The sequence below is a fragment of the Numida meleagris genome, chromosome 1 (assembly GCF_002078875.1).
Source record: "Numida meleagris isolate 19003 breed g44 Domestic line chromosome 1, NumMel1.0, whole genome shotgun sequence".
In the NCBI taxonomy this organism is placed as follows: Eukaryota; Metazoa; Chordata; class Aves; order Galliformes; family Numididae; genus Numida; species Numida meleagris.
In genome coordinates, this window is record NC_034409.1 from 13,977,209 (window position 1) to 13,997,079 (window position 19,871).

The 19,871-nt window shown below is 44.7% G+C and overlaps 2 protein-coding genes across 4 annotated transcripts in view; one reads left to right on the forward strand and one right to left on the reverse strand.

Moving 5' to 3' along the window:
- The window catches only part of CDHR3 (cadherin related family member 3), a 34,330-nt gene extending 31,355 nt beyond the window's left edge, over positions 1 to 2,975 (forward strand). For all 3 annotated transcript variants that reach the window (XM_021384578.1, XM_021384577.1, XM_021384576.1), the window contains exon 19: positions 1,675 to 2,975. In XM_021384578.1, coding sequence (XP_021240253.1) covers positions 1,675 to 1,988 — 314 coding nt within the window. In that variant the 3' untranslated portion in view covers positions 1,989 to 2,975. The remainder of the gene's footprint in view (positions 1 to 1,674) is intronic.
- SYPL1 (synaptophysin like 1) lies at positions 9,923 to 19,847 on the reverse strand. Its single transcript, XM_021384724.1, is given in 6 exon segments — positions 9,923 to 15,588; positions 16,433 to 16,621; positions 17,461 to 17,665; positions 18,848 to 18,966; positions 19,655 to 19,690; positions 19,692 to 19,847. Coding segments are annotated over 6 exon segments (711 nt in total). The 5' UTR covers positions 19,725 to 19,847; the 3' UTR covers positions 9,923 to 15,459.

Consider the following 19,871-nt stretch of genomic DNA (forward strand, 5'->3'; position numbering starts at 1 on the left):
AGCTGACCGCACCACATTTTTGGCTATCTGAGCTCGCAGAGCAACAGTACTTGCATCGTGCCTGACACAAGCACTAGGATATAACATGGCTTTGTGGTTCCAGCAGAGAAACGTTGCCTCCCCGCTCCTCCCCTCTCCACTCCATGGCTCATTCCAGACCTTAGAGGATCAAGTGTTGACAGTTCAGAGATGAGATTTAATAATTTCCAGCATATCAGCTGTTAAATATGATTAGGAGAGCCAGCCAGGAGCTGCTGCCTGATCTGGGCTGCTGTAACATGTCTGTTCTGTAAGCACTCAGGAAACACCTTGTGAAGAGATCCAGTTTCATCTTTAATTGCTCGAGTTGTGTTAATGTGTCAGAAACCATTAATTCTGATACAAACTGTAATGTGCAGTAACATATAGCTACTATTTCCTTGCAGGCCTTAATAGTCCTTTGTTTGTTTCATATTAATAATGTTTAATTAAAAGCAGTGCCACTAAAGCTCCTGATTCTCTGCCTGTTTAGCAAGAGACAGTAAATTACACCAGGGTGAGGCAATCACATGGGTTGGATGGCAATTTTTCCACCTATCTCTGAACAGTAAATGAACTGAAAGAGCAGAGACTTACGTTTGGTGTCCAAACAGAAATTGCTCACAAAATCCAAAAAGGGCCAAAAATCTTTTTGGCAGGGAAAGGGAGCAATGTGTGCTAAACAACACAAACTTAACAATATTTTATATATTTGAGGGAAGCACAATCAGAAAATACATACTGATTTACTGTATCAATGACAATGTTCACAGTAAGCCTGGAGGAAAGCATCTGGTGCAAATGGAAATGGGATGCATACAGTTAAAACTCATGGGGCTCCCAGATCTCCCGACCTTGAGTCACCCTAGATGACCTGGCATGGCCCTGAAGGTATCCATAGCATGTTGTGGTCCTAGCAGGCTTTGCTACACCGAGTGGCAACTCCCCTTGAAAAAATCATAGAATCATTGGAGTTGGAAGGGACCCTTAAAGGCCATCTAGTCCAGCCTCCCTGCAGTGAACAGGGACACTTACAGCTAGATCAGGGTGCTCAGAGCCTGGACCAGCATGACCTTCAAAATAGGCACATACATACACACTAGCCTTTCCCAGCACAGCCACAGGCAAAAGTTTTGGGAGAGTTACTGATAACAGCTAAAGACTGTGTATGGGTTTGTTACACTGACCAAGCTAACATATGGTAGCCGTAACTTGGATAGAGGGACAGGATGATAAAGGTTTGAATATTTCTGCTCTTTGAGCTGCAGAGCCAGTTTTTATATGGATGCAGAAGCATCTCCGTTGGGCGGTGACCACGGCTAGTGGTTGCCCAGGGAGGTAGTGGAGGTTTTCAGGAAACATAGAGATATGGCACTGCAGGACATGGTTTAGTGGACATGGTGGGGATGGGTTGATGGTTGGACTGGATCATCTTAGTGGTCTTTTCCAACCTTTATGATTCTATGATTCTACGACTCCCGGGTCATCATATTTTCTTCAAGAAATGAAGCTTTCCCTCTTGGCTCCCTTCCCAAACTCATCTGGTTTCCAAGTGTTTCACATTTTCCTTTTTAGCTCCATCATGAGGAGATCTGTCTCAGCTTAATCTGCTAAAGTAGGCATGATTTTAATTCCTTGTCTTCTCTCCTTTGCAAGTCACCGGCAAAATGTACGAATTCAATACCCAATCGGGGGCTCGGAGGTGGAAGAAGAGCAATGAGCCCCTTCAGCCCACTGCAGCCGTGCACGTAACATCAAGTGCCACAGGCAATGGTGACCAGGAGACAGACAGAGCAGAGGTGCCAAGTAAAAAAGAAACTGCAGAGAAGAGAAAAGAGCCAAAAGCAGCTACCAGGCACTCAGCTGGGCCATCCCAAGCACCAGGCCAGGATGGGACAGAGGTACCGAAGCAGAAAGAGGAGCCTGAGGACAGGGAGTTACCATCAGGAGCCCAACAGCGCAGACACTGACCTCTTCTCCCCAAATGAATGCTGCATTTGGTTACACCAGGCCTAAAGCTTTCTGCGTGTCTCAGCTGCAGAACATCAGGTGCTCTCTGTTGTGGAGCTAAGGGCAGGATGAAGCTGGGATTAACACTGGCATGTGTGGGTAAGACTGGGAGAGAAGGGAAGGAAAGTGACAGGGCAGTGACTGTGATCTGGGAGTATGCAACCCCTGCTTTTCCATGTGCAGAGACAGTCTCTGGAGGTGGGAGAGGTTGCTTACTGAGAAAGGGAGGATGTGAAAGAGTGAGAAAAAGAACATAAAGCACCAAAATTGACAGAAGCATCTGCTGCCCCCTGGGCTGTAGCCCCTGGCAGCTTCCTTCTGGAAGAGCTTCGTGCCCCCAGACCAACATGGCCATGTCCCTGGATCACTTTCAGGGAGGGCAACGTGCACATGGACGCAGTGAACAGGGCCAGGAGTGCAGCTGCATGGAGAACCAAGCGTGAGGTTGGCTTGCTTCTCCTGTCCCTGCTGAGTCTGAAAAGCAGAATGGGCGAAAAGTAGATCAGAGTTGAAAAGTCTACTAGTAACAGCTAGAAATATTTTCATTCGGTATTTTATTTCATCCTTCCCTCTCATCCAGCCTTGCCGTAGAAAAGAACATAGCTTGAAAGCAGTTTTGGAGTGGAGACAACCCACATCTTGTCATGGCAACTCAGGGCCTTGTGTCAACATTTTCAGCTTATTTCTCTTTTGTACCATGAGCAGCATTCAATATCTTCACCTTTGGTATTTCCTCTGGCACATTCAGTGTTTTACAGAATCAAATGGAGCACACTTAAAAGAATAATTACAGCAAGCACATGTGGTGAAATAATCTTTTCCAAGCGTGAGCATGTATAATGTAAGCGCTGTCTAGGAACCTGATATAAAACAAGCAAATCCTGCAAGATTTCGGAAAATTATTTTAATCGGAAGAAAATTAATTATAAATGATTACTTAATTCTCAGTGGCTTATATTCTTTCCTGATGAGAAAAAGGCTTTTTTTGGCATCGAGGGACTAATCTCATCTTGGTGGCAACAGAAAACACTTGGTCTAGGTTCAGTGGGGACAGTAAGATCCTGCCACACACATTGAGTTTGTTGTACAAGGGGGGACCTGGCTGGGGAGGCCTAGGGTAATGCCACTGAGGATCCCATGCGTTACACAGCCACGCCTCACAGTGCTGCAGCCCTTTGCTACACTCCAAAGGAGTGATTTGGCTCAGGAACAGCTTTCCTCACAAACACCAAACGTCTGAAGTCAAATGACATTTCATTGAGCAATCAGAAACCCAGCATGTCATGGACACAATGATAGAGATAGGAAAGAGTGATTTATGGTCTCGGAATGCGTTATCAGTTCCTGTGGCTGTGGTGGTTGTTATAGTGTTGTTTGCCAGCACCAACAGGGCTGGTCGGAGCTCCAGCTGCTACTGCTTCCATTGACTGCTGTAAATACATTACGTGCAGTCTCTGTGTAGGTGGTTTTCCAGTCACTTAGAGAAGTCCTATGGCAACTGGTAGTGCTGTTGTAACTCCAGTTCCTTTGTCATTGTGACACAAAGAGACCCACAGGCACACTCGGCACCTCCAAATATTACATCTTCATTACCTGTGGAAGTTAAATGCACTGTTTTCACCGTTTTCTTAAACCTATTTTCCTGGGCATTTCTCAAGGGCAGCCATTCTGCTTCCTCAATTCTTCTCATTCTATTTCTATTTCTATTAAGAGATAATTACCCCTGTTGAAGAGGAGGCAGAAACAGACTGCAGTTCCAGCCAGAAAACCTGGCAAGAGATGGATAAAAACTCATCTTTGGTTACTGCTGCTCCTGCTGCTGAGCTACATGAACTTCCTTCCTTCCTTCTAGGGAAAAAAAAAGCCAACAATGGCAAAACATGTTATCACAGCATGCTGTGAACATCCATCTAAGCAAACTCATTGTCATGGCCAATGCTGTTGGTGCCGCAGCCCCCCACAGCTGGCCAACAGCTGGAGGAAACCACTACCCCGGCACTGGTAACTGGAACAGCTGATGGCTCGACAAAGAGGCACTGCTGATGTCCAAGCTGCCGGACCTCGGAACTAATACTGCCCAGGGTGGGTGAGCCTCCTGGTGCATGCAGCCCTTTGGGGGATTAGTCCCCCCAAAATAAGCCATCGTATGATTCCATGCAACTTGCTGCATGGAGAAACCAGGAATCTAAGACACAGCTACATGCTTCCTGACCCACACTGCTGGTTCAACAGGTGTAATGCTCATCTCCAGCTCCATCTAATTCTTTACCCTACTCTTTATTTTTACCATACACAAACTTACATTCGGGATCCACAAAATCAAGGAACAGCAGAGCTTTATCTGAGCCTCAGCTTTATGTAAAAGCATCACCGTGTCCATAGAATCACAAATCACTGTGGTTGGAAGGACCACTAAGATCATCTAGTCCAACCATCAGCTCATGCCTGTGACCACTCCTGACCACGTCCCTCAGTGCCATATTTCCATGCTTCTTGAACACCTCCAGGGACAGTGACTCCCTGGGCAGCCTGTGCCAGTGCCTCACCACTCTTGCTGAGAAGAAATTTTTTCTAATATCCAACCTGAACCTATCCTGGCGCAACTTAAGGCCATTCCCTCTCCTCCTATCACTGTTACCTGGGAGAAGAGGTGAACCCCATCAACTACAGCCTCCCCATCAGCTGCCCCCAGTGCTATTTACTTTTTTCTTTGTGAAGGAATCAAGAACAGCCTCACATCTCACCAGCAATTCAGTTATTTATTCTTTTCTTGGTTGATCAAAAGGAGAGGAGACAAAAATGACTGATCTAGACACGCACCTATTATGTGTATGAATATACAAGAAGATGCTGTGCAGTGCAGCTTTAAATATTAGAAACTTCATCCAGCTGTTCAACCAGCTTTGTGCTTTTTTCATTCAGAAGTGTTTCTGAGAACACACGTTCAGTGTTGGAAACAGCCACTAGATGGACTGTGAGCAAGGATGATGTGCAGGCTCCGAGTATTTAATTACTGGAACAATTTGCTGAGGCTGTGAGGCTTTTCCACGATTGGAAGAGTTCAGAAGGTGAGAATGCTGCTGTGTGCAGGAGAGGACAGACTGGCTGATGGGAACAGGTGTGAATTTTTGTGCCATTTATTTTAGAGTGATGGCACTGATAAACTGAGACTGTAAGAGAAAGAAAAGCTTCTGATGGTTCAAGCAGGGTGGCTGAGGGCAAGAGCTTCTGCCCTCTAGTTGCTTGTTACACATTGCACATTAGTTTTATCTAAAGTCCGCCAAAATCAGTGTGAGCTCTGCTGTAGTGTTTGACTCCTGTGTCTCTACTAAGAACCGTTGGATTAAAGCTGCTATAGAAGTATCAAGAGGGATCACAAAAGAGTGTGGCTCACTCTTCCACACTGTTCTCGTTCCCCCATAGCTTGTAGGAACGTAGCACTGTGGTTTTGGTGCCTTTCTCCAAAACAAATACTCTTCTAATGCATAAATGCTCTGTATGTCGGTATTAATACTAAATAGAACTTGCAGTAAACATGGCACAGCTTCTGGCCACACGACTTCATTTTTATCAGGGAATGTAAAAGCTGACACTGTATTTGTTCATGGTCTCCAAGAAACCTACACAGGAGAACAGTTTCAGCTGCAGGGATGAGAATATCTGCCCACAAGGCTGCTACTTCATACCACTTGGTGATGGACCCCTCAGACACAGCAGGATCAGACAAGCGGGACAAACTCCTGAGCAAAGCATCTGGCTGCTAAGTTATTGAAACCAAGTTTGCAATGCCATAATGGAAATAACATTTCCACAGCACGCAACCACAGCTGCACTTTGCATACGCCCCAGGTCTGCTGTGCTTATTGGCTGTTCCCAAGCAGAGCAGGTCCTTTGCAAGGCTCTAGGTGAACACTGCCAGCTGCTGGGACTGCATTAGGCTGGGCTTCACCACACCTGCTGTGCTGAGCTTGCCACTGCACATTGACTGTGCAGTCACTGGGAAGAAAAAGGCACTCTCAGGGCTATTTATCTCTCTGCAAATCAGACTTCTGCCTAAAACAGAGCAGAGGAATGGTGCCCTAAGAGCAACTCTGGCTGACCAGATCAGATAGCAGTGCCTACACACCAGGCATGCAAAGTCAGATCAGCCCAGGTTGCTCAGTACTTAAAAGGGGCTTGTAAAAAAGGTGGAGAATTACTTTTTGTGTGGTCTGGTAGTGATAGGACAAGGGGGAATGACTTAAAGAGGGGAGACTGAGATTACGTATAGGAGGAAGTTCTTTACTCAGAGGGCAGTGAGGCCCTGGCACAACTGCCCAGAGAAGCTGTGGGTGCCCCATTCCCAGAGGTGCCCAAGGCCGGGTTGGATGGGGCCCTGGGCAGCCTGAGCTGGTGGGGGGCAGCCAGCCCATGGCAGGGGTTGGAGCTTGGTGGACTCTGAGGCCCCTTCTAACCCAAACCATTCTATGATTCCATGATTAAGACAGGGCAGGTCTGTGCTGCTGCATCAGTGCCTGAGAAAGTTTTCAATCAGCAGCACGATGGGCACAGAGATCAGCTCAGCTCAGCTGCTGCTGCTTACTCAGATCACAGATCAAGTCCATGTTCTACTGGTGCTCTGAGGTCTGCGGGCCACTTTGCAGGACTGCTGCTGGGGTCATTCTGCATCCAGCTTCAGAGTAGCCAGCCAGCAGAGAGATCAAAGACAACAAATACAAGCATCAGTGAGTTCCTGCAGCAAGCTCCACATCGTGCTGTTTTCACACTTGAAAACAAACCAGACCTTACTCTGGGTGTTCTTCAAGGATGCAGATCTCTGGTTCCAAACTTCTGCTGCTGCAACGTCACAGACCCCCTGGGATTTGACTGTGAGGCAAGGCCCTCAGGTAAGTACATAGGCACAACAACAGAGTTGGTGACCAACATGAGCACAGCAAGGCTTAGTCCAGTCTTGCAGTCCCTGTCTGATTTCCACGTCCTTCCCATGGTGGAAGCCCTATTCCTGGGGACATTCAAGGTCAGGCCGGAGGGGCTGTGAGCACGTGATTTAGCTGCAGGTGTCCCTGTTCCCTGCAGGGGAGTTGGACCAGATGACCTTTAAGGGTCCCTTCCAGCTCAGATGATTCTGCGCTGGCTGGGGACGCTCTGGGAGGAGCAGGGCCGTGGCTGTGCAGCTCCTGCCTGGCTCAGCCCTGCCCCACGGCACCCCACCACAGCCGGCGCCTTTCAGGGGCACTGCACGCACCCTGGTGCAAAAGGACCCACCACCAGCAGCCCTGCTCCGGACAGGTTAGGAAAACCGCTCCTTCCCTCCACCACCACTCCAAGGCTCTCCAAACTCGCCGACCCGCTCCGCTCGCTCCATGACGGCACGGCCCCGCCTCGCCGGGGCTTTGACGCGGGGCCCACGGGAGCCGCGGCCGTGCCCTGACCCTGGGCGGGAGCGGAGCTGCGCGGGGCAACACTGACCCCCAGCGGCCCGGCAGCTCCACCGCGCGGAAAGGAACCGCCAAGGCCCTTTTCCTTTATGTACATACACACACATAAATGTATCAGGTGTGTGCAGTGTGGCACCGGCACCGAGGGGCGATACGGTCACCCCTGAGCCTCCTCTTCTCCAGACTGAACCATCCCAGTTCCCTCAGCAGCTCCCCATCAGACCTGTGCTCCAGACCCCTCATAGCTTTGCTGCCCTTCTCTGGACACGCTCCAGGGCCTCGATGTCTTTCTTGCAGTGAGGGGCCCATAGCTGAATGCAGCAGTCGAGATGCAGCCAAGTTCCTGTTATGTGTTCCTGAAGAGGTTCTGCCCCATCACTGACCTGGAAGCGTTTTCCCTGACTTAAAAGAACCCAGATTTACCCTTTTAGAATAACAAAGCAGCATCCAGCCCCAGATGCCTCCAGCCAGAACTCAGCTGTCATCACTTGTGCAGGTTCTTCTCATGTGAAAGATGTGCTGCTCTTTCAGCTTTGGGAGCTGTAGGGCATAGCCCAGGGCTGCAGCTGAATGGCACGCAGGAGATGCACCCTCAAAGGGCCCATTTTGGGCCCCAGTGCTGATGCATGGCAGGTACAAACTCTGTCACTCCACCCTGTAGGCCTGCTGCGCTTGCTGTAGATCTGTATGCATAACTGCACTGCAGACGGGAGGATAGGTTTGTGGTCTCAAGAAAAAGAAAGCAGAACTGTTTTGGCTTTCCAGCAGCACTCCTCTCTTTCCAGCGAAGCTGAAAGATATGAAATGTACACATAGGCCATATGTATGTAAAAAAAGCCAGCGAAAAGTGATCAAAATGAAATTATTATTTCCTTAATTAAGAGCTTCCAGGGCCCCGGGGCAAGATTAAGATACGGGCCTTTTTGCTTCTTTAATTCAGCAACACATTTCTCAGATTTACATCCTGGTGCAGCTTCATCCTAGAGGTACTCTTCATGGAGCTGAGTGCAAACCCCACAGGCTCCCATGCCTGCCAGTCCTTTCTCATTATTTCTGATGCACAGTTGCTGTGGAAACTAAAGCTAAAAATAATCTCTTCATCTCCTCTCTTGTCACACGCTGTGTTCTCCTCTAACCGTAACTGCTTGATCTACCTGCATTCATCATTTCAAGGATGAGATCCCACCAGCCCCGTGCCTGTTTGTGCAGCCTCTGTGTCTTCTCCAGCACCATCTCCTCCCCCTCTACTGGTGCTGGGCCTGGACTCATTGCTTGTACACTATCTTTAAGTTGCCTCATGTGCCACAGCCACTGCTGCGAACCTCTGATAGCCCAGAGCTCAGCCCTGAGCTTTTGCAGTATGATGGACTGTAGTAGTATTTTTCTCCTTTAGACCTATTATCATCACATTGCCTTCTTTTCTCTCCTCTTCTGCTTCTGACATGGGATATCTTCTTTGCCAAGCACCAGTATGAAACATTCAGTTCAATTGCAGGCTGTTTCCATGGCGAAAACATGACTTGTTCCAGCAGTGCTGCAAGTACACCATGTCAGCAAGGAGTTCAAAGGTAATACTGGACCCTCTGGATGGGGGAAAGGCTCCCAGGGTACCATACTCCACAAAGCCCTTTTGCCAAAGAATAATAGTTTCGATCAGATGGCATCGTAGCTTCCTTTTGATTTGTTCAGAATAGAGCATGGCAGAAAAATGTGGATCATCTTTAGCCAGCCAGTGTGCGCCTCGCCTTTGGTTTCTTTGCTGGATACCAAACTTCAGGTCCTCCCCTGAAGGCAGTCAAAATTTGCCACCCAAATGGTACCAAATGATCTGGCTGAAGAACTGAGTGATACAACATCATCAACAACAACAAAACAAAAACACACACACAAACAACACAAGACCTTCCAGGCTATAGGCACTTACCTCTCTTTGGAAGAAGGGGTGTGATACTTCAGCCTGCAGGATGAGGGGCAGCATTGAACATATGTTCTCCAGTCACTGTAGAGAACACTGTAGAGAAACTTGAGAACACAATTCCCACATCACTGCAACAGTTGTGGGATGCAACTAAAACATCTTTTGGCGAGAGAGCCAACGTAAAAGCAGAAATCAACAAATAACAATTGCTGTGATTGTTATTTAAAGTTGCACTTTAAAAGAAAACCCTAGCAAACTTGAAAAGGAGTGGGGTCTAAAGGCTCAAAAATGTAATAATACAATGTTTACAGTTCAGAAAAAGGGAAAGAAAAATGACAGAAGCAGAAAATGGCAGAATCCATCAGAAGGATTAAGATGCACAGTGCAACGGTTTGCCCAAGAGCAAAGGAAAGCTCCAAGGGAACCTGATCATATTAAATGCAAAGCTAAAATTAGATGCTTGCAAAGGCAGATCAAAATGCAAAAATTAAAAATAGCTGCTGTATCTGCAGAATGTGGTGGAGAATTAGAGGAATCTTTATATTTTCCTCCTCACCAGAGTAAAATGATTTGGAGGATGTTGTGTATATATAGGAAAATAAAAATGAGCTGGGAGCAGCAATACATGTAACAGCTGACACGTTACCACCCCAAGGTGGGGAGGTGCAGCAGGCAGAACACTGGCTGCTTTACAATGCAAGAAACAGCCCAGGGAGTTTAGGACAGATAGCTATGGAACCTGGGCCACGGGGTGGAAGCACAGCTGTGGACCAGAGTGTGGTACTTGTAGAAAAAGTACTTGAATCAAACTGAAATTAAATGGGTAAACTTGCTGGAGCTCGTGCTACACCAGCTTTTACTCAGATTGAGAATCAGGCTCTAAGGGACAGAGCCTCCTTCATGGCTGTGTTAAGGCAAACTGCCTGGCAGACAGGTAAGAAGAAAATGCAGCTGGCAGCAGTAACACATACTCTAAAGCCAAGTAGTTCACTTCATGAATAAATGAGGAATTGCTCAGATACTGGCTGGACGCAGTGCCAAGTACAAACCACTCCTTGCTGGCAGGGCACAGGCAGCTGGCAGCAACAACAGTGAGCCAGGTTCCTTCACTGTGCCCACTAAACCACGTCCCTCAGCATCACATCTCCATGTTTCTTGAACACTTCTAGGGATGATGCAGGTCCCAGGATGACTCCACTCACACTACCTACAGGAGATGTGATGTGACCAGATCCAATTCCTATGGCTTTTCCTGCAGGGTTATGGCAACACTTTTGCCCACTGCCAACAGCATGCCAGCTGCCATATCAGGTGCTCTTCTGGGAATGGATGCACACAGCAAGTATGTTTCTCAGCACTGCCACGCAGGCCTGGCTTGCAGATCACAGGTCATGGCACCCTAAGCCACAAATTAACCGGTTCCTTTGACATCTCTTAATGGTGACAGGATTCTGTTCTCAGCCAGAAAGCTCCCTGGTAGTATCCTGTATGAACCGCTTCACTCCATTTTCCTCCATTGCCACCACCCAGCCTCGCCTCCTACCTCGAGTTTCTGATCATGGCCCCTCACAATCACACCTCAGTGCACGTGCTAGGGCTGCATAGCTACAGCTTGCTGCCAGGAGGATCCACACAGTCTGAGAGGATTTTTGAGCTTGCATGATTGAAGGCTGCAAGGATTGCTGCCAGCTGAGGATAGCTCAGCTGGAGGGACCTGGCAGATGTCCAGGCCCTTTGTTCCTCCAGCAGAGGGATAAGCACACTGCATCTCCTGTTAGCAACAGCGATACTCATGCAGTCAAGATAAAGCTGGTAAATCAGGCAAGTTTTTCCCAGCTCCTCACTCTTGTCAGTAATTAAGGCACTGAGGATCTCAGCACTGTCAGCATGGATGTGATATCAATTCAAAGCAAAGGCTTCTCAGCCCTTTGTGGGTGTCCAGTATAAATGAGAGCAGCTGCTTGCTCCTGCTGCACCAAGTCCCATTTCATCTCAGCTGTGGGACTCCCAAAAGACATCAAAGCCAGCAGCATTCTGCAGCAATCCTCCCTTTTCCGAAGCAAAACAAGCCTTATCCTAATGAACCAGGAAGGGACATGTGGTTATTCTTTCTGAAATCTTGCTCGCTGTGGACTGTGCATCACATTCACCTCAGCCTGCAGAACCAGGTCACCATTAACATTTATTTGGTTGAGCATGCTACATGTGCAGCCATCAATTTTAATTTCTTCTGAAATTATATCAATTTATGTATATTTTACCAGTTTTAGTCTCATTTGCCATGTTTTGTCTGTCTTCTAAGGGAAGCAGCCTGGGGATGTAGATGAAATGTGTTCCAAGTGTAAGAGAATTTCAGCCTACTGGGAACAGGAATGCCTCTTCATATAAACCTTACAGAGGGTGAGCATATTAAATCCCGGCTTAGTTTCAGCTTCAGTTGTAGGCTAGACCTTGGCCAATGAAGAATACACTGATCTAATCCATTCCTTTCGTCATGCAAAAATGCACACAATTACCATTTGATAACAAAGACACACCACTGGCTCCAACAGCACCTTTTGTGACAGCTCATCAGAGAACTGGAGCTTCAGGACAGTTACATGATTTTGTTAATTTTGTAAAACAAACAAACAAAACACTAAAGAGCAAAAATACATTTATAGAGATACACACAATATATAACCTTACATCTTAAAGAGTTATGAGATTATAGACTAAATAAGCTCTTCAATTAGGTATTTATCTCCTTAAGCAATAAGAAAATTCATGGAAATTTTAGACTTCAGGATTCAACCCGTGCTTGAAGTAAGCATGACGCAAGCAGGGAGCCTCTGGCTAAAAGAGAAAAACAAGGTACAAAGGGAAACAATCATCCACCAGGTGATAGAAAAAAACCCCATACAGTACAGAACTGAAAAAAAAAACTTGGTTTAACCTTGCTCAAAGCAGTTCAAGCTTTGATCAAGGTCACAAATACTAGTTTGCTCAAAAATTAGAAATATAGCAATGGAATTACCAAAACACCTAAATATTGTCTTTGTAGTAAGCTTGTATTAGTGATCCTACAGCCTTTTTTTTTTTAAATCTTAGTTTCAGGTGTCTGTAATTCTATCAGGAAATCTGAGGAGGACCACAGTTTTGACTTAACCCCCTCAGAAGAGAAAAAACCCTATGTGCAAAGTCATTTTTATGTTCTCCCTCCCCCCCCCTTTTTAAACCAACACTTTTTCCCTCTTCCCAGCTGTACAATATAAACATACCATTACAAAAGTAGCCATCAGAGACAACTGCCAGGGCAGTGCCAGATAAACAAAATCCCTTCAAGGAGATGTGAGAAGGGAAGGTTTGAAGTTAGTACTTGGAGCATGGAACTGATGCAGGAGAAGAGGTCAGAAAGGACACCACACAGATTGTTCTTGGCACGAGTTCTTGGAAGACAGGAGAGCAGCTAGTGCAAGACCACTTAAAAATAATGCCTCCTTATATTAATAATCAACTGTCTGGCTCAGTACTTCAAGTCTTGATAAAAGCTTCATGTTCTGCATTAGCTAACGCCTAAGCATTGTAATTGCAGCCTTTCAACAAGATTCAAACTATTTATAGCTCAATGCAATTCTGCTGGGCACAACCCAGCTGGTAGCAGAGATGAAAGACAAGATGAGGCTCGGCACTTGACATCAGTAATTCCAGTGAAGCTTCAAGACTCAATTAAGACTACTGAAATAATGGAAACCTAACCCAGCCAGGAGTCATTTTCTGAAGGCTTGATGCAAAAGAAGCCAAGAGCATAGGACTACTAGCAGCGTACACATCCTGGCAATTCACATAGAAGAGATACCCGAGTAAGGTTGTGGGGACAGCTCAGTCAAGCACTATATTAACATCAACCACCTGAAGACAGATTGAGACAGATTTTGGTAGTGATGTTTGTCTCCATAAGCAAAACATATTGGTAGTTTTATCAGTCCTTTAGAGGAAAGCATCTGCAGAGCAGTTTATTCTGGGTGGTCCTAAAGAATACCTACCGACCTGGCTTTGAGCCAGGTGTTCAGCTAACACCAGAATTACATAAACAAGGCAGACTAAGACATAATATACCACTGTTGCCTCCAAAAAACCCACAAAAAAATCACAGTGAAACAAACAAATCCTGAACAAACCTGTAACAGGAGTAGCCTGTTCATAGTCTCACTTCTGAGCGTGAGAATAGTAGTGTCCTTCCACAATCCCACCCAGCAGCCTTTTTAGGCTGAGAATTGCACCTCACCTACCTGAAGGTGCAGCAGACAGCTTCCTAGAGCTAGTAGAAGCAAGATGCAGGGAGAAAGCCTCAAGGAGACCGCACTGATTTTGCATGTCATCCTTCTGATGTATGACTTGGAGTTGCGTACTACTTTTCTCTCGCAGTCCCTCAAGAAAAGCCTTTGTAAGGTGATGTAGTACTTGGTACCTGAGTGTAGATTATAAATAGGCAAGCCAGTTTTCTTTCATCAGTAACAGAGCTGGTATTGTTAAACAGGAAATAGTAAGATGTCCATGCTTTCAAAGCCCTTATCCTGGAATTGGGAAGAAACAGAATAGCATGTCTGTTAAGAGGGCCATATGAACATCGCATTTCTTAACTCTTCTGAAATAAAGTTCAAATGAAACTTTGGACAGTTAGAAGTAACAAATGGCCCCAGGCTACGGGCTGACGGAAGTAAGTGTTGCACAGCACCAGGCAGTTGTAATCTGCCCAAGTAAGAGATGGTCCTCTCAAAGAGGAAAAAACTCAATAGAGAAAAGGAGAAAAACACAGAAAAACATGCCAAGCCAAACAAAACAGAAAGGAAAAAAAGTCACCCACCAAAATCCAACTCAAGGCATCAGTGTAAGAGCTCTTCTGCAGCACAGTTAACCCATTCAGCTAGCAAAGTCAGCAGTAGCTAATGCCACATACCAACACATCTGCATCTATTACAGCAGTAATGACAAGGCACATTCTTTCTGCAGCAGCCACACTAATTTTGTTATACTTAGAAGTTTACTATCAGAAATACAGCTCTTGCACATTCAACAGTTTAGGTTTGTTTCATATACAGCAGCATGTCTATGCTTATTTTCATGACATAGTTTAAAGGAATCGAAGATTAAACAAGAGCTTATTAATCAAAACACACACTCTTTCTAGGCAATTCACAGTCAGGTATTTTCACATAAATGTCCACAGGAATAATCAAACATTGCTCTCAATAAACACAAGTGAGCTGAGCAGTATTAGTGAAGACTCTCATATCCAGACAGGCCTAGTCCAACCTTTCCACCTGCAAAGACTGTATATATCCCTCAGAGGAATTAATAGAAACTCTGACATTAGCCATTAGAATCTATTAGATTTGGTGTCCATAATATGCGAGAGAGTTCTGAGACACTTTAAGTCACCTACTGCACACTCATCTTTGATAAGTGAACTTATACTGAAATGTAACATCTTCCTTGTTTGAAGACTGTCCTAAGATGCTAAACAGTAACAACATATCAAACAAACAATGTCCTCCAAGAAAGACCTGTTGGCAGATTTGATACTGTAATCTGAATGGAATACCTGCAAACCTAGGTGTGATGTCTGCAATCCTGACAGAGCTCTAGGCTTGATGCAGATGCTTTTGCATGGTATCAGTCTTACCAAGATGAACTACATTTTCATCTGTATTTCACGTACCCTAGTTGTACTGGCATTTCATTTTTCAGTGAAGGGTTGTTAAAACTAAATAGGCTGCAGTTATAACCCAAACACAGGTGCTCCTTCCTCATCCCTCCTATGAGGTTAACATAAGAACTCCCCAAGGTGTCAGCATCTAGAATACCTCAACATTTTCTCTTAAAAAGATTGTACAAAGTTGTACAGCCTTTTTGTTAAGGCATAATATATTTCAGGATAACAATTCAGTTGAAATATTGAAGACTATGTCAAGGTAATACTTCGTATGAAACAGAAGTCTGTACCATCAGTTATTGCTGAAATAGATCCTAATGGCTCCAGGCTCTTGACAGTCTGATGTAAAAGTAGAAGCACTTCAAAGTGTAATCTTGTTCTTATATTCTTTGAGCTGCATATGTCCCTGGAACTTGAGAACCTCTGTTTGAGTGGCTGTGCAAGTTGGTGTCCTTGTACACAAACCAGATATTTCCTCCCCACAAAACCATATTAAGTAAACCAAATACCTGTAGGTTAAGAAAAAAGTGAGCTTAGGTTAAAAAAAAAAACAACAAAAAAAACACCAGACCCCAACAATACACACATGAAGAATACAGAATATGACTTCAAAACAAGCCAGAAACAGCTCTGTCATCTTTGGTTTGGAGAAGACACCTACATTTGCTCTAGAACATTATGAATAATTTTAAACAGACTTCCCTGGAAATCAGATAGTTGACCTATTCTGTCTTTTGTATGGAAATACAAGTTCTTTTCAGTCTCTCTGCACATGCAGAGCACACCACTGATCATTATACTGGGACAGTGAATAATAACAGTCAGAGTTCTGGAAAGCAGGTTTCACTAAGAAGATCTTACAACGAGACAAATATACCCTGCTGCAAGAATGAGTTCAATGCACATGAGCACTCTATACCAACCATCTTACAAGGAACCTCTGATGTGTAAAAATTCACACAGTTGACTAAAAGAAGTGAGGTTCAGTACCAGAAGGCAGAGCAGGAAGCACAGTGTTGCCTCCTCACTTAACAGCAGTCGGTGAGCCATTCGGGTGGCTGAGAAACATTTTTAGGTGCTACAGGCTAGAGACAGAAATAGCATGGAAACTTAAACGTGTCTAGGAACTGTGGTATCTAACAACTCTAAAGACACACCTCTCAAGTTGTTTCTATTCATATCTTTAAAAGGAAACTTCTTTCTTTGAAGAAATCAATATTGTATCATGGTATAACCAGTATCCCCACAAAGCAATCTTAAATTAAATCAACACATGTTATGAGAATAGGCTTCTCAGGTACGATTGGCATTTATAACATTCATTGAACACTGTATAGGATAAGACATACATACCACAGACACATTCAGAGATCTCATGCTGGTCACAGAACCAAAATGACAAGTTGTTTCTGGAGCTTTGCAAGAGTCAATTAGTGGAATAATGCTGGCCCCTGTAGATATTTTGATATCAGCAAGTGCCTTTGCCCAAGCAAAAGTACTGACCAGGCATAGAAAGGTTGTTACAACAGTTACAGCCAAATCCTACAAAAGAAAAATACTCATTAAAAGGTTTAAAATAATTGAATGTACACAAGAGAATAAGGCAGAGACTGTGTCAACTACATCAAAATAACCATGTCAGTGCTAATGAGCACAAGCACATTTAGACATTAACAGTATTGTAATTACAAGTCAACATGGGTTATAAAGGTGTGTATCAGCTATTAAATACAAAAGGCATACATGGTTTATCAAGCAAAAAGCAACTTTATCCTTGGGAAGAAATCTGTTTCTAAATCAGACGGCTGGTACTTGTTATCAGAAAATAACAATTTCACAAAATTGGGTAGCAGGGGGATTTCATTCTGGACTGCTGATATCACAAAGTTTGGCTTGAAAGGTCACTAGGTCCGAGATATTCCAGAGCATGCCCAGCAACTTTCTGAGGATCAGGGCTCTGGTATTTAAGGTGATTACAATCCACAAGGTAGCAGTTTCCCTCTGTCTATTACATCTGCACAGCAGCTGCTCTACAGAGGGGCAATTCCCAGTGACTAACAGGAGGGAGCTCCCCCCATGGAATAACTATATTCAAATACATGATAAAGAAGTTGTGGTGAAGACACTGTTCACTTTAGAAGTCTTTGCTTCAATAACTGTGTAGGACAAGATGCCATGGATATCAAAGGATTTTGGGTTCCTTCCTCCTTCGGCTCAAGTGCTGCAGCCACTAATCCAAAATACGTGGTTCACACTCCACATAGCTTTTGGAACTACTGAGTATTCATACATTAATTCAGATTGGCTCATGTTAGCAGTACTTCTCATCTTTTTGTACTCCTAAATAGGATAAGACTTAGTAAATACTAAGTATTGCTTACAGTTAGTAGGAACTTGCTATTGAGCTGATACACATGCTTATATCCAATATACACTACCAGGGCAGCAGTGCAGTAGAGGAAAGCCAATACTGCAAGTGTAACAAAGAACTGTGCAGAAGAGGATAAGTTGCCCACAAGAGAGTTGTCCGTCCAAGTACCACCACAGCGATTAGGATCTGGTGCACTAAATTGAGCAGTATCCAACCTAGAAAAGATTATATCTTTATGTAGTTGTAGTCTGCTATGCAGAGAAAATTTCATACAGTCATACTTCACAACACCAGTGCTTCCTTCAGCATCCTAGTTGTTTAGGTTCGTAAGAAAAATTGTTTGAATAACATCAGTTATGCACTACAAAGACACAAGGAGATCTCTGAAGATTGTTCCCTATCTTACATTGAGATATGCAACAGTAGCTTTCAGAGATGAATCCTGATCTTCCGTTTAGACTAACTGAAGAAAGTAGCCCCATTTTGGAAGCAGACATGTTTTGGAGGCTAGCACTTAAAGGTGGAGGGAAGGTGAGGGACAAGACTGAAGAAGAAACAGCTGCATATCTACAAGCAAATGCAAGCACTGGATCTTTAAGCAAAGGAAGCTCAATAAAGTTTGCAACCGGTAGCAACCGTTCAATGAGTAGTACAGAAGCATTTCAGATTCCTACCTTCTCCTCCAAGTGCTGCTACAAAGCTGAGGTTTGTGACTAGGTTCTGTACTTCTGTGGTGTCTTTACATGCTAGCATCTGAATCCATTTCTACCGTTTCACTCATGCTTATTGAACGTGCAAGTAACACATGCCCTTATGACTGTGCGGAAGTGCAAAGAATGAATAAGCCTTCTTCCTCATGCTCCAGGAAAGCAGCTTGCATTTACAACATTACAACTGCAGCAGAGCATTTAGCCACGTACCCAACATCCTCACAAAAATTATAGTGGAATAAACTGAGAAGTTAATATTTTCTGCTCCATCCTGGGTCCCCAGATCAGCTATGAATTGATGAAGATGCTGCTAAGACTGGACTAGATGCTCTTAGACGTCTTTTCCAGCCTTAAAGATTCTATGATTACTTGTATTGTTCTGCTGATTAATCACCTTCTGTAGCTTTCCCACATTGGTGGAATATAGCTTAGGGGAAAATAATACAAAACAGTAACACAGCCAATTGTCACCTCTACCTACCTGTCTCCACAGGACACCGACAATCACAGTGCTTTCAACTGTTATAACTAAGTATTCACTTTTTTCCCCCTTCAACTACCACAGATCAAGTTGAGGGGTTCACAATATTAGTTTGTATACATGAGCTGTTCATGAAGAGACAGATGAAAGCAAAGAGGAAAAAATAGTTAGTGTATATGAGCAACAACTGAACAGATTAATCTCACCTGAATGGATAAGCAAACACAGATGTAACTGTTTTGTTCACCACACCCTTGCAGGAAACTAAAAGGGTGGTTTCACCATGAAAGCCTCCACATGTTGAAAAAGCAAAGATGGAAAAAATCTAGAGATTGAAATAAAGACATTAGCACACACCACTAGAGCTCAAAGGAAACCATCCCAGCCTTTGAGGCAGAGACAGCTAATAAAAAAGAACTAGGCAAAGAAATAAGTTATTAATGAAAAAGTGTAAAGTAGAAGCCAGAAAGAATCAACGCATGGTGTTTCTATAGAAATAATCGTTAAGAAAAAATCCAAACAAGTCAGTTTCAAAGATTCTCATTTACACTCTAATCAGCTTTGCTGAGGAAGTACTATTTTGATTTGAATGTTGTCAGGGAAAGCCAGCACAGCATCTCTTGTAACTAACAAGCATTTTTAGGAGTCTCAGACATCCACAACTGCACACTGATGTAGCAAGCAGCTGTATCTCTAAATAGCTCCTGCTTTCCGTCTGTTAAGTAGGGAAATGCCAAAGCTTCTACAAGAAGAAGCATAAGATACTAACACCCAGCAGCCCAAGTTGCTGTAACAACTGAAATTAGCACATCATGTTATTTATCTGCAGAAGCGCTTTCTTCCCTCCTAGATAGGACCTGAGGAGCAGCTCTTTGCAGAGCAGCCACCGCTAGCAGCACAACTCAGACAGGCAGCCTGCCAACACGCCCCTGCTGAGGCCTGCCCAGCCATGGCACAGAGCCAGGCTCTGAGCAGGAGTACAAACTGCCAACCCCAGGGCCTTCCCCACTCACCCACTCGAGGACCTTGATGAAGCCTAGGGGCTCCAAGCAGCAAGCCACAGTGCACCTGCAAGCCAAACATCCTGGAAAACCACAGAGCAGCCTACAGGACCCAGAGAAACCCCTACTAGACCCCAAGGCTCCCACGCAGCCCCTTTAGAGCCATTGCCAGGCCTTACCCCACCCACTCACATCACACTGGAGGCAGTCCCACCCCCATTACCTCATA